This window comes from Alexandromys fortis, unplaced genomic scaffold, assembly GCF_014885135.2.
Source record: "Alexandromys fortis isolate MF-2015 unplaced genomic scaffold, M_Fortis_MF-2015_v1.1 scaffold_54, whole genome shotgun sequence".
Taxonomy (NCBI): domain Eukaryota; kingdom Metazoa; phylum Chordata; class Mammalia; order Rodentia; family Cricetidae; genus Alexandromys; species Alexandromys fortis.
Window position 1 is genome coordinate 6,690,041 of NW_026067958.1, and position 12,706 is coordinate 6,702,746.

The following is a 12,706-nucleotide window of genomic DNA, read 5'->3' on the forward strand; positions in this document are numbered from 1 at the left end:
CCTCAAACTCACAGAGATCTCTCTGCCTCTGCCTCCCAAGTGCTGGGATTAAAGGCGTGCACCATGGCGTGGCCACAGATACATAGTTTTAAATAAATCTTTTAAAACCCAGCAGGTAATGTGAAGACAAACAAAATGTATGTGTATATGAAAAAGGAGTGTTTTTCTACAACTGACCCTGTTGAAATAGACGTCATCCCGCACCAGCCTGATTGACACGTGTGTAAGAATTCTCTGAGAGGTATATATCAGCATAATTGATGGAGGAATGTATCTGCCTTTTAAACACTAGTAGATACAAATAAATTGCTCTGTAAAGTAGTATTGTCAGTTAATATCCCTGCCAGTGTGAGTATGGTGGTATTTAATCCTAACACTCTGGAAGCTGAGGCAGGAGCATTCCAGTCCAAGGCCAGCCTGGATGGCATAGGAAACTCTTCTTTCTTATGTTCTTCTGATGGTTTTGCTTCTAAGTCTTAGCACATCAGCTGTTGATCTAGAGAGGTTTTAATTATTTTATTGAGACCCCACTGTGCAGCCCAGGCTGGCACTGAGATCATAATCCTCTTGCCTCAGCCACGTGAGTGCTGAGAATATGCGATGTGTTTGGGGTGGCTTTTTTCTTTTTTTTTTTTTTTTTTTTTTTTTTTTTTTGTTTGTTTTTTTTTATTAAAAAAGCCACACGTTTATTTCGCTTTCTGACTCTGCGCTTGTGCCTTCAACACTTTCACAACAATTTTCTGCTCCTCAATAAGGAAAGCCCGCTTGATCCTGTCACGGACACACTTGGCACACATGGAGCCACCATAGGCCCGGCTGACATGCTTCTTTGTCTTCGACAATCTCATGAGGACTTTCGGTCTCACAGCACGAACCCCTCGAAGTCGGCCTGGGCACACACCGCACGCTGATTTAGGTGCTTTTCCAACCTTCTTGGTGTAAAGGTAAACAATCCTGTTGCCAGGGGTTCGAGACAGCCTAGTTTTGTTGGAGGCTGTGTTGTAGGAGAGCCTACGACGGTATGTCAAACGCTGGACCATCCTGAGTGCCTCTAAGCACCGTCCCCGGAAGAGCGGGTGGCTTTTTTCATCTTTTTCTGCACGAACAATCAACATTTCTGGCATTTCAGAGGCACCTTTTCTTTCCTGGCTGGCCTCACACCAGCCTCCGCAGCCTTGTTCACTCAGCGGCTTGCCTTTCCTGTTAGTTTGGTCCCTACAACCTTCTAGGTCTAAATTTCCGACAAAGATAGTTTGGTGCGTGCCATGGCCCATCAGCAGCCTTCTCAACCCAGAATTTCTGCTCAGCATCCCTGCCCACTCTTGCCACGGGTAAGCATCCCAGGGACAGAGCCTCTGCAGGATTTCCCGACCCCTGTGGAACCTGCTCTTCAGTGTGGCTCTCCCCTAACTCGATCACTTTTCCCTTTGTGTGTGTTCATAGCGTGTGTGCCTGAATGCATATGGGTACACATGCACACATGTGTGTGGCTGTTGACTGACATTAGGTGGCTTCCTCCATCAACCTCCATTCTTATTTATAAAACAAAGTAAACCACTGAACCTGGAGCTCCCTGATTGCTGATAGTTTAGCCAGCTTGTCTTGAGTATCTCATCTCTGTCTCCTGAGTGTTGGAGTTACAGGCAGACACCACGCATGCCCAGCCTTTTGCACAGGCTCTGGGGATCTGAACTCAGGCCCTGTGTTTGCATGGATAGTTTTTTTTTTAAGATATTGTACTTCTATATTGTCAAGTATGTATAATGCACACATAATGAAAATAAAAATGTATTTAGACATGATACATTTACATGTATGTCCATAAAGTCAGGCAAAGAGCAGGAAGCCCACACTGGAAAGGAATCCTCCATCTTGTGCCAAGCTCGGTGAGAGTTGTCCAGACATGGAGGATTGCAACTTTTAACCAGCAGAGCCTCCCAACAGCTACATATAAGAAAACCTTGCTTATTTTTTAATTTCATAGGAAGAACCTTTGCTGTGTTTGGCATTAATATTCTCCAAGGATATAAAGTAACAACTAAGTTTCAAAAGTAAAAACATTATGGCTATCAGAAATGTTCTGTTAAAAAAATAAAAATAAAAAAAGCTGTTAACTGGGGAGGACATGGAGGAATTTGAGGGAGAGCAATTGGAAGGAGCTCTAGGGAGGACATGGAGGAGGAAACTGATGTAGTTATGTTTCTTTCTTTTGTTTCTTTTTTGTTTGTTTGTTTGTTTTTGTTTTTTGAGACAGGTTTTTTTTTTTTTTTTTTTTTTTTTGTGGCTTTGGAGCCTGTCCTGAAACTCGCTCTGTAGGCCAGGCTGGTCTCGAACTTACAGAGATCTGCCTGTGTGTGGCTAGTTCTTTATCTGAACCATCTCCCCAGTCCCCAAGTCATCTTTCGAGGAGGTTGCTCATGGAAAGACCAAATCAGAGCTTGGCTAAATCATAGTGTTGTGCCCAGATTACGACCCCCAGAGAGAGACCACCAGAGAGGCCCAGACTGTAATAAGCAAGGTTTAATCAGCATAATACAAACATGTTTGGATCTCATCTCCATCCCCGTTACAACAAGGTAGAGAGGAGTTGTATCTCCTCTGTGGGGAAAGCTTTTAAAGTCATGACTACAAAGAGAATCTTTGAAGATGCTTTGGCACAGGTACAAGGACTTTTGCTCCCTCCCATTCTGTTAAGTCAGCTTTTCCCTTGTTCTTAGAGCAAGGCCACTGTTCCTGAGTTAGGCCATCTTTATCAGCCTGTACCAGGAGGCTGGCTGGGCTGAGCTAAGTGACCTTGTGCTCAGAATCTCCCGAGTGGGAGAGGGGAAGGTCACTATCTTCCCGGGAAAACATTCTGCTAGGAAATTTCTTCTTGCCCCTTTGAGAATAAGGGGTGAGGGTCCCACAATAGCTTATGGTCTCAGAGCACCAAGCAGAGTAAAGACCAGACCACTTTCCTCGAATGTATACTCATAAATGTGTCTATCTTCTTGTAACCCTGCTGAGATGATACTTCTGTACTACTGCACAGTTTTCATTTTCTTGCATACATGTCTGGGGAAGCCATCCTGGTCGTTAACTATCTTTCTTATGTACTTCAGTACCGTAACACTGTTTAATACCTTGACTATACTACGGATTATGTAGCTGTGTGGGTATCCCGTGGAGAGACTGAAGCCCACAGCCCTTTACAAACCTCTAGAGCAGTGATTCTCAGCCTACCTTATGACTGATAAGAGTTCCTCGTATTGTGGTGACCCCAACCATAAATTATTTTCGTTGCTACTTTCTAACTGTAATTCTGCTGCTCTTGTGACTCCTAGTCTAAGTGCCCGCGTTTTCCAATGGTCTTTGGGGGTCACAGCCCACAGGTTGAGAATCGCTACGATGATACAGACAAGGTGCCTTTTTAAATTTAGACACAGAAACCGGGACAACAAAATGAGCCTCCCTCCAGTGCTCTGAAAACCAAACTGCTGTGGTTTTGTACGAAATAGGGATTCCCCCAGAGGCTCACGTGCTTGAATGCTTGGTCTTGGGTTTAGGGCGTTGTTATAGAAGGTTGTGGAACTTTTAAAGGACAGAGTCCCACTGAAGAAAGTGGGTCCTTGGGATAGGCCTTGAGGTTTTGCAGCCTGGCTCCACTTCCTGTCTGTTTCACTTTCGGTTCCAACGCCTTCCCTAACATTAGGGACCTTACGCCCTTCTTAAACTGTGAGGTAAAGCACACCCTTCCCTCCTGTTTCTTATCAGGTCACAGAGATAGATAAGTCATTAACATGGAGACATTGAAACACACTGTATTTGCTGAGATCTCTAAGCAGTTTCGGGCATATTAGGGAATGCCTACAAGGGTCAGGGTTGGTAATCTGGAAGCACTGACAAGCTTGAGGGGTTCCTTTATTTTTCTACACTATCCTAGACACCTAGAGAGATTTCCGGATATAGGAACATCTGTGCTACACACACCAAAAAACAAGGAAATACAGTGTCCACAGAAAATTGTGTTCCATGCATACTTTTCTATTTTTAGTTTCCTTAGTGTGTGTGTGCCTGTGTATCTGTATGTGTCTATGTGTATCTGTGTGTATATCTTTATGTTTGTGTGTGTGTGTCTTTGTGCATGTGTGTGTGAGTGTCTCTGTCTCTTGCGTGTCTGTCTCCGTGTCTGTGCGTGTAGACACGTGTCTGTCTCCATGTGTATCTGTGTATGTAGACACGTCTGTCTCCGTATCTGTGTGTGTAGACACGTGTCTGTCTCCGTGTCTGTCTGTGTGTGTAGACACGGCACAGTGCACACATGGCAAGCAGAGCACCACTTGTAGGAGATGGTTCTCTCCTCCCGCCGTCTGGGTCCTGCTCCCTCAGGTCATTGTGCTCTGCAGCAAGTGCCTTTTCCGGCAGAGCCATCAGCCAGCGTAGCCGTGTCTTATAGCTGACACAAACCTGCTTACGATGCAGCTGGAGTGTAGTGATGCTGTCATCTACTGGTAAAACTCAAAGCTCATTGGTGGCAGACTGTCCTGGTGACCGCCTTAGCTTAGACTGCTAGTGCACACCTCTGCCTAGATATAAAGTAATAGTGTAAATACAGTTGGGCACGGTGGTGCATGCCTTTCATCGTGGCACTGGGAAGGTAGAGCCGGCGGATCTCTAGCATGCTCAGTGATGCGCATGGCTCAGTTTTAATACTTTCACTTTCCTTGTCGAGGATTGTTGCGGTAAGATTTTTAAATTATATAAAAACTGTTTAAAATGACTTCATAGATTAGTCATTATAGACTTACTTCTGCCATATCTGAAAGTTCCTTATTATTTCCATCATTCTGGTGTTTAATGAGTCCAAGCACTTGGTACTGAGAATAGAGGAATTTGAGCAATAAAAAGGCAGCTACAGCTCATGTCAACAGGCATAGGGACAAACTCTCTGGGGCTGTCTTTGCTGTTGTCCTGGGGACATATGGAACACTATCATTCATTTGGTGGGTGCATTTAATCCTATGTTGAAAACCAAAGCATTTATTCACTCCTAGAACATCCACCCACTTGAAGTTTAGCAAACTTACTAAGTTGTGCGATGACTAAGACCCAGATCTGGACATTTCCATCACTTCAGTCATATCCATACCCATTGTCAGTTAGCTGAGACTTTGACCTAAATTTACTATTTATGTGTGTGAGTTAGTAAGTGTATAGCACATGCATAGGTGCCTGCAGAGGGCAGGAGAGGCCACTGGATCTCCTGAAGTTGGTGTTATAAGGGTTATGAACCACCTGATGAAGTGCTGGGAGCTGAACTTTGTCCTCTGAAAAAGTAGAAAGTGCTCTTAACCACTGAGCCATTTTCCCATCTCCCTTAATGTTTTGATTTATATATTTTACAGCTAAGAAATCTAAATTTTGTATTATTTATATAAATATAAACCTTGTCAAATCCCAACCTTGCCAGGGGTATTTTTGAGTGAGTATTTGGGGGCTAGCAAGATGATTCCTTGCATAAAGGTTTCTAGTGCCCGGCCTGATAACTTGAGTTCTAATTCCTGGGCCCCACATAGTGCATGCAGAGAATCAACTCTGACAGTTCTTCTCTGACCTCCACACAACTGGGTGGGATATGTGTATCCACACACGTACAAAGACACATGTACAAATATAAAAACTTAATGCATATTTTAAAAGTACAACTTAACAGTCCAATTGCATTTCTTTTTTGGTAGGAAAATGGGAATCAATAAAACTATTTTTAAAAAACACTATTTGTCAGAGCGTGGGGTCATAGGCCAGGGCACACATGCAGAGAGATCCTAATCCAACTTCCTGACATCAGTTCTCTCCTTCCACCACGTGAGTCCCGAAGATGGGACCTAGGTTGCCAGGCATGACAGCAAGTGCCTATACCCACGGAACCATCTCGCCTGCCCCAGTAAAATTTTCAAACAACTAGTGGACATGGAGATATCAAAATATCATCTAAAAGTGGACCCCTCCCTTCAGTATTTTAGCTCTTCTGAGGATGTTTAAAATGATAACCCTCCACATAAACCGCGAGCCAGCACCTTTATGGGCAGGGCATGTTCCCCCAAGCTGAGGAGGACTGGGGTTTGAGGCTGTGCACGAGTGACCCGTGAGTGGAAGAACAGCTGCACAAAGAAATCTTCATGGATCCAGACCTCAACCAAAGCCAAGTCATTCCAGCCTGGTGCCGTTCTTCTCTGGAATCCTGGCTAAATTTAATGACACTCCTCAGAATCGAAAACATAATGATGGAGGATGGTGATGGTGTTCCTTGGATTAATGACTCAGTTCCTGAGAATCTGGAGTAACACAGAAGTTAGGAAGCAGTCTGATGAGGTGTTATTTATTTATAGTAACTCTTCTCTGAAATCTGACAGTCTGTTTTCTTTACAGTCTCAGTAAATACCAAGGCCAAAGTAGAGGAACATAGGCAGATGGGTTAGATGTCCAGGCCTGAGTGGCAGAGGAAGTTAATGAAGGAACTAAGAGTGCACTCTGGGGTCCCTGACCTGGACCAGAGCCTGCAGTCAAAGAAGCCTTTGTCACTCTTGCTGTTCTTACAGCACCAGCAGCCAAGGTTTGCTGGCTTTGTTTCTGTAGTCCTCTTTATACAAGATATACTAGAAAATAAGATAACTAGACATACTGTGCCTACGAACAGCTGCTGGGGGTGGGGGCTAAGGCAGGAAGATACTTGGAGTGTGTTTATAGCAAATTAATATTAGCACCGATTAATAGTCTAAGCCCTGGAAGCGCTCGGCTTTTCCTGTTGCTTTCACCACGTTTGGGATGTGCAAAGAGATGTCGCCTAATGGTCATCACTGTCTCTTGTTGAGTCATCAAAGGCCACCAGATCTTCATCTGCTAGCATATTAGTTTTTTTCTTGCTTTGTTATAACATGCAGAACTTAGCAACTTTTAAGCAACAACGGTATACGTAGTTCATCCATCTGTGTGATGTTTCTAAGAATTATCACTAACTTCTAGTGACAGGATGTGCTCCTCAGACACACACACCCCAGACACCAACCATAATAATACATAAAAACTAAAACCCCAGGATTAAGCAGATAGGTGCTGTGGGAGGTCCTTTTGTCTATGTGTTGCTTTTATTGGTTAATGAATAAAGAAACTGGCTTGGCCTATAGCAAGGTAGAACTTACGTAGGCAGAGAAAACTAAACTGAATATTGGAAGAAAGGAGGCAGAGGCAGAGAGAAGCCATGGAGCCGCCACTAGAGACAGACATGCTGAAATCTTGCCAGTAGGCCACGAGCTTCTTGGTTAAATATAAAATAATGGATATAGGAGAAAATAATGGAGATGGGTTAATTCTAGATGTAAGAGCTAGCTAGCAATATGCTTAAGTAATTGGCCAAGCAGTGATTTAATTAATACAGTTTCTGTATGGTTATTTCCGGAGTCTGGGCAGCCAGGAAACAAACAAGTAGAGGGTGGCCAGGAACACACAAGCAGCCTCATACTACAAATTGGTACCCCAACATGGTTGACTATATCCACATAAAGCCTGAGAAAGCTTGGAAAGGAACTCTAGACACACACACACACACAAAACTCACAAAGTTTGGCCTCACTTTTTTTTCAGCTGGCAGCATGCTGCAGCTCCTTTAAGAGAGGTCATCCTGATTCAGCAGTGGTAGCAAAAAAAACACACACGGTTTTGAAACAGTGTCTTTCTGGGCCATACTACCAAAGCGAACTCTGGCTCTATAAGGAGGCCGAGTATTTAAATGGGTTTTGTGGGCAGCATGCTGCAAGTTACTTGGTGGCAGCATGAGCCAACTGGTTGTCAGAGTTGAGATGGTGAGAATGGCTCCCACTTAGCAGTCTCAGAGGCAGTGAACGGACTTCCACCATGTTGGACTGGGCAGAGCAAGCAGGCAGGGCTGTATTTGACCTAGCAATGCCACAGCTTAGGTTTTTAAGAAGCACTTAGCATTTTAAGAATCGCTCCTGGATAGTAAAAAATACAAGGCAAAACAGATCTTCAAATTTCCTGCTTCATGGAAAAGTCTTCGGGATACTATGGGCCTGTAGGCTGAAGATGGATGGCCCCATAGTATAGAAAAACTTTGGGTGACTGTCCAGGCAGTGAGATGTCTCTGTCAATTCTAGAGTTTTGGAAGTTGCTTACAAAAGGACAGATTCAGACATAAAAGACCTCTAAATGGGTCACACTGTTGGATAAATATATGTAGGTTTGGGAGAGAGAAGAAAAAAAGTATACACAATTATAAAAGGAAGTAAATGGTTTATAAAAATATAAGACAAAGTCTTTAAAGAAACAGTACAGTCAGTCATGGATTAAAAGGAGTAAACAAAAATAAGTCATGAATAGATGAAAAATACACAGAGAATCTGGATTATGTATATTATTGTATTTCCTTTTAATTTTTTGACTGTGAAGGAGCTAAGTACAGAGAGACATCTCATTGTATGGGCTGCCAAACTAAACCAGCATAGATATTTTAAAGGTATCACAACTTCAGAATTTGGGTCTAAGAACTTGTTGCTTTGGAAAAGAGGTTCTTCTTTTGTTTCCACAGAAAACGAGAATCTATGGAACCTTTCCTGACTAATGTGGTTTCATGGACCAAGACCCCCCCTCAAAAGGTCACTGTGAACACCCCGAAAAATTACTTCACCCAACAAAAGCAGGAAGCAGTTTGGAGAGAACTACACCCAAATTCCCTAAATGATTGTTTATAAATGTTTGTTTACATTTAAAGAAGGATATGCTATAGAGATGGATACTTTGCATTGCTATAGATCTTAGTCTATTGATAAAAATTTAAGGTAAATCTCATTATATGTTTATTTCTGCTTTTGATTAAAGTATTGTGATTGTGTAGTTAATTTAAAATGTAATGTATAGCCCGGCGGTGGTTGCGCATGCCTTTAATCCCAGCACTCGGGAGGCAGAGGCAGGCGGATCTCTGTGAGTTCAAGGCTAGCCCGGTCTACAAGAGCTAGTGCCAGGACAGGAACCAAAAAGCTACGGAGAAACCCTGTCTTGAAAAATCCAAAAAAAAAATGTAATGTATAATTAAGAAATACAGGTTAATAGATAAACATCTATAATAGTCAAGCTTGTAGTCATGTTAGGTTTTCTAGATACATATATATTTCAGTTAGATAGGTATTCTTCACATCTTTCAGAGACCCTCAAAATATGGCATTTAAAATGTTTTAAGAAGTTAGAACTTTTTATGACAATGAGACTTATCTGCTCCTGGTAGTATCAATTACTTCAAGAGGAAGATGGGTATCAAAGAAGCTCCTCATGGAGTTGGTTAGCTATTTGGGCATGAAACTGCTCTTGGGTGGACTGCTTGATGGTATGCTATATGAACTGGACATGCAGGACCCACAGAAAAATGATTGCTGAACTTGCCTAAAGGTGAGATGATCCTTTGGGGATCCTTCTACATGAAAGAGTCTGCCAGACATTCTTCAGGACACAGAAGAAAGTAACTGATGGACTTTGCCATTACAAGGCAAAACAGATCTTCAAATTTCCTGCTTCATGGAAAAGTGTGCCGGATACTATGGGCCTGTAGGCTGAAGATGGATGCCCCAACGGTATAGAACAACTTTGGGTGACTGTCCAGGCAGCGAGATGTCTCTGCCAATTCTAGAGTTTTGGAAGTTGCTTACAATGCATTTCCTGTTTACTTAGGTAACACTATATCCTTCTGGAGTCTTTGATGGAGTTAAAGAATTGATAGTTATAGTTTTCCTTAGTTATGATATAAGATAAAGTAGATATAAATATTGTAACTATAATTCTTGCTTGATACCTGTTTTGTTATATGTTATTTACTATGTTAAAGCCTTTCTTTTTGTTTAAACAGAAAAAGGGAAATGGTGAGGGAGATCTTTCTGTCTATGTAATGCTTTTATTGGTAATGAATAAAGAAACTGGCTTGGCCTATAGCAAAGTGGAACTTAGTTAGGCGAGGAAAACTAAACTGAATACTAGAAGAAAGGAGGCAGAGTCACAGAGAAGCCATGGAGCTTCATGAGAAGCTCCAGAAGCCACAGAGACAGATATGCTAAAACCTTGCTGTTAGGCTGCAAGCCTAGTGATAAAATATAAAATAATGGAGATGGGTTCATTGTAAATGTAAGAGTTAGTTAGCAATACGTTTAAGTGGTTGGCCAAGCAGTGATTTAATTAATACAGTTTCTGTGGGTTATTTCGGGAATCTGGCCAGCCGGGAAACAGACAAGCAGAGGGTGGCTGGGAACACTCAAATGGCCTCTTACTACAGGTAGGGGCACCATCCAGTGCAACATCAGGCCTGACAGCCTGATCTTCATTCCCTGAACTCACAAAAGCTGTCCTGTGACACCCACACAAATGCATACACAAACTACACAAATAAAATTTTTAAAGGACTGAAGAACCATCTTCAGTTACGAGTGAAGGATGCATAAACATGTTGGCCTTTATGACTAACTTTTCAGTATGTTATGCCCACCTAAAGCAATCAGAAAAAAAACACATAGTTAAAGCAACATCTCTAACGATACTAAGAAAATACTATCTTTAAAGCCATTTGTTTGCTAAAAATATACAGCTTGGAAGCAACTTATAAGGTACCTACATACAATAGCTCATTCAGCTACCAAGTTGCTATGTACCTGTATGCCTTGCGGGAAAGCCTATAGTTACAGGATTCACTCACTGAAACTTGTCCAGTATCCCCTCCATCGTGATATTTCACATAGACTCAGCCATTACTGTGAGAATTGTTCACTAAACACGACAGAGAAACTGCTTGACCCTTTCTGTCCTCATGGGACCATGGCATACACTTGGAGAGTCTGTGATGAAAAAGAAATATTGTTCGTTGCTTGTTTCCTGGTATCCACTGGAAGTTTTATTTCTTGAGGGTTCTATCCCAACCAGCCATTTTAGAACCAAGTAACACAGAGCAGAGAGGCTAGGCCTGTGATTTCCCAGTGATGTGGACAGAGATGATGGCAAGAGAGAAAAAGAAGGGGTAAAGGTAGCTGAGTCCTGCCTCCATACACAGCTCCCTCCGTGGAGACCTTTCCCTCCCGTTGGTTGGAGTGGATAGTGAGGACCCCAACAAGAGCATTCGATCTCCCAGTCAGCTTCAAGTGTCTCTTGATGTAGCTCAGCCTTCCTCCTCCATCCAGACCAGCCCCCTACCCACCCACCTGTATCACATAGATGCTCTTGTCACACTCACAGCCAACAGCATCTCCTCTTGGTGGACATCCTCCTTTTATGCTGAGTATCACAACTGATAACTGTAACCATCAGGGGTGGCCATGACACTGAGGAACTGAAGTAAAGCCTGTGGGTAGGTGTCCTGCTCGTAGATGACCTTGCTTAGCGCACGCTCTCTCTCTCTCTCTCTCTCCTCTCTCTCTCTCTCTCTCTCTCTCTCTCTCTCTCTCTCTCTCTCTCGGGGGGGAGGTGAGTTGAAGATCTTCAGGAAGCCAACTTTAATCAGAAATTGTCACCACTCTCCCACTACCCATGACCACTGGAGTCGTGCAGCTTTTCACTGGCACACTTGAGGCTCTGGCAGCCTTCCGTGCCACTGCCTGCCAAAGAGCTGATGCTCCTTACTGAGTTTACTGCTTCGTTAGCTCCAGCATGGACACCCTCTAGGGTGGACACTGCCACTTAAGCTCAGCAGCCTCTCGTACTCCAGAGACACTGGCAGGAGCCCTGTGGGACAATTCCAAGGCCAAGGCTAGGCAGATACAGCAAACCAACCTGGAGAACAAGGAAGACAGCCTTGTACGACAGCCACCTCAAGGCACCCCATCCATCCCTTTTTTAGGGTTTGTAGACTAATGTTTTAATGAAAACAGGGACTGGTAGCAGTAACTACCAGCAATCAGCGGCTGTGACACTAGGTACAGTCTCTCTTTTTTTAGGGAGGGTTCAAGACAGGGTTTCTCTGTAGCTGTGGAGCCGTCCTAGAACTAGCTCTTGTAGACCAAGGTGGCCTCGAACTCACAGAGATCTGCCTGCCTCTGCCTCCCAAGTATTGGGATTAAAGGCGTGCACCACCACCGCCTGGCTATTAGGTACAGTCTTAAGAGAACAATTAGTGCCATGCAGGTGTATAACATCTATGACAGCAGAAAGCTAGGGAAAGACCAACCCCAAGTGGCATAATTCAGTGTCCTCTAAAGTTAGCATGACTCACAAACAGCACAGAATAGGTTACAGATAGCCAGACCTCTGGGACAAAAAAAATCTGCATATACGGAATGCAAAATAGAGTAATCACAGGGACACATCATATTATCCTGCGACGTTTTTACAAGAAGCCTCCTTGCCTATGGGCACTGACCCCTCAGAGTATATCAGTAAGGTGGAAATTTAAAATCCCATTCCAGGGATGTTCTATTGGGAACTCACCAAGGCCAGCTGGCCTGGGTCTGAAAAAGCCCGGGATAAAACCGGTCTCGCTGAACATAGCGGACAATGAGGACTACTGAGAACTCAAGAACAATGGCAATGGGTTTTTGATCCTACTGCACGTACTGGCTTTGTGGGAGGCTAGGCAGTTTGGATGCTCACCTTACTAGACCTGGATGGAGGTGGGTGGTCTTTGGACTTCCCACAGGGCAGGGAACCTTGATTGCTCTTTGGGCTGCCGAAGGAGGGGGACTTGGTT

At 43.5% G+C, this 12,706-nt stretch overlaps 1 protein-coding gene across 1 annotated transcript; it reads right to left on the reverse strand.

Moving 5' to 3' along the window:
- Positions 1 to 658: 658 nt before the first annotated feature.
- Positions 659 to 1,070, reverse strand: LOC126507810 (60S ribosomal protein L34). The gene has a single exon (XM_050152582.1). The coding sequence runs from the start codon at positions 1,038 to 1,040 to the stop codon at positions 687 to 689; it is 354 nt and encodes a 117-aa protein (XP_050008539.1). The 5' UTR covers positions 1,041 to 1,070; the 3' UTR covers positions 659 to 686.
- Positions 1,071 to 12,706: the final 11,636 nt, after the last annotated feature.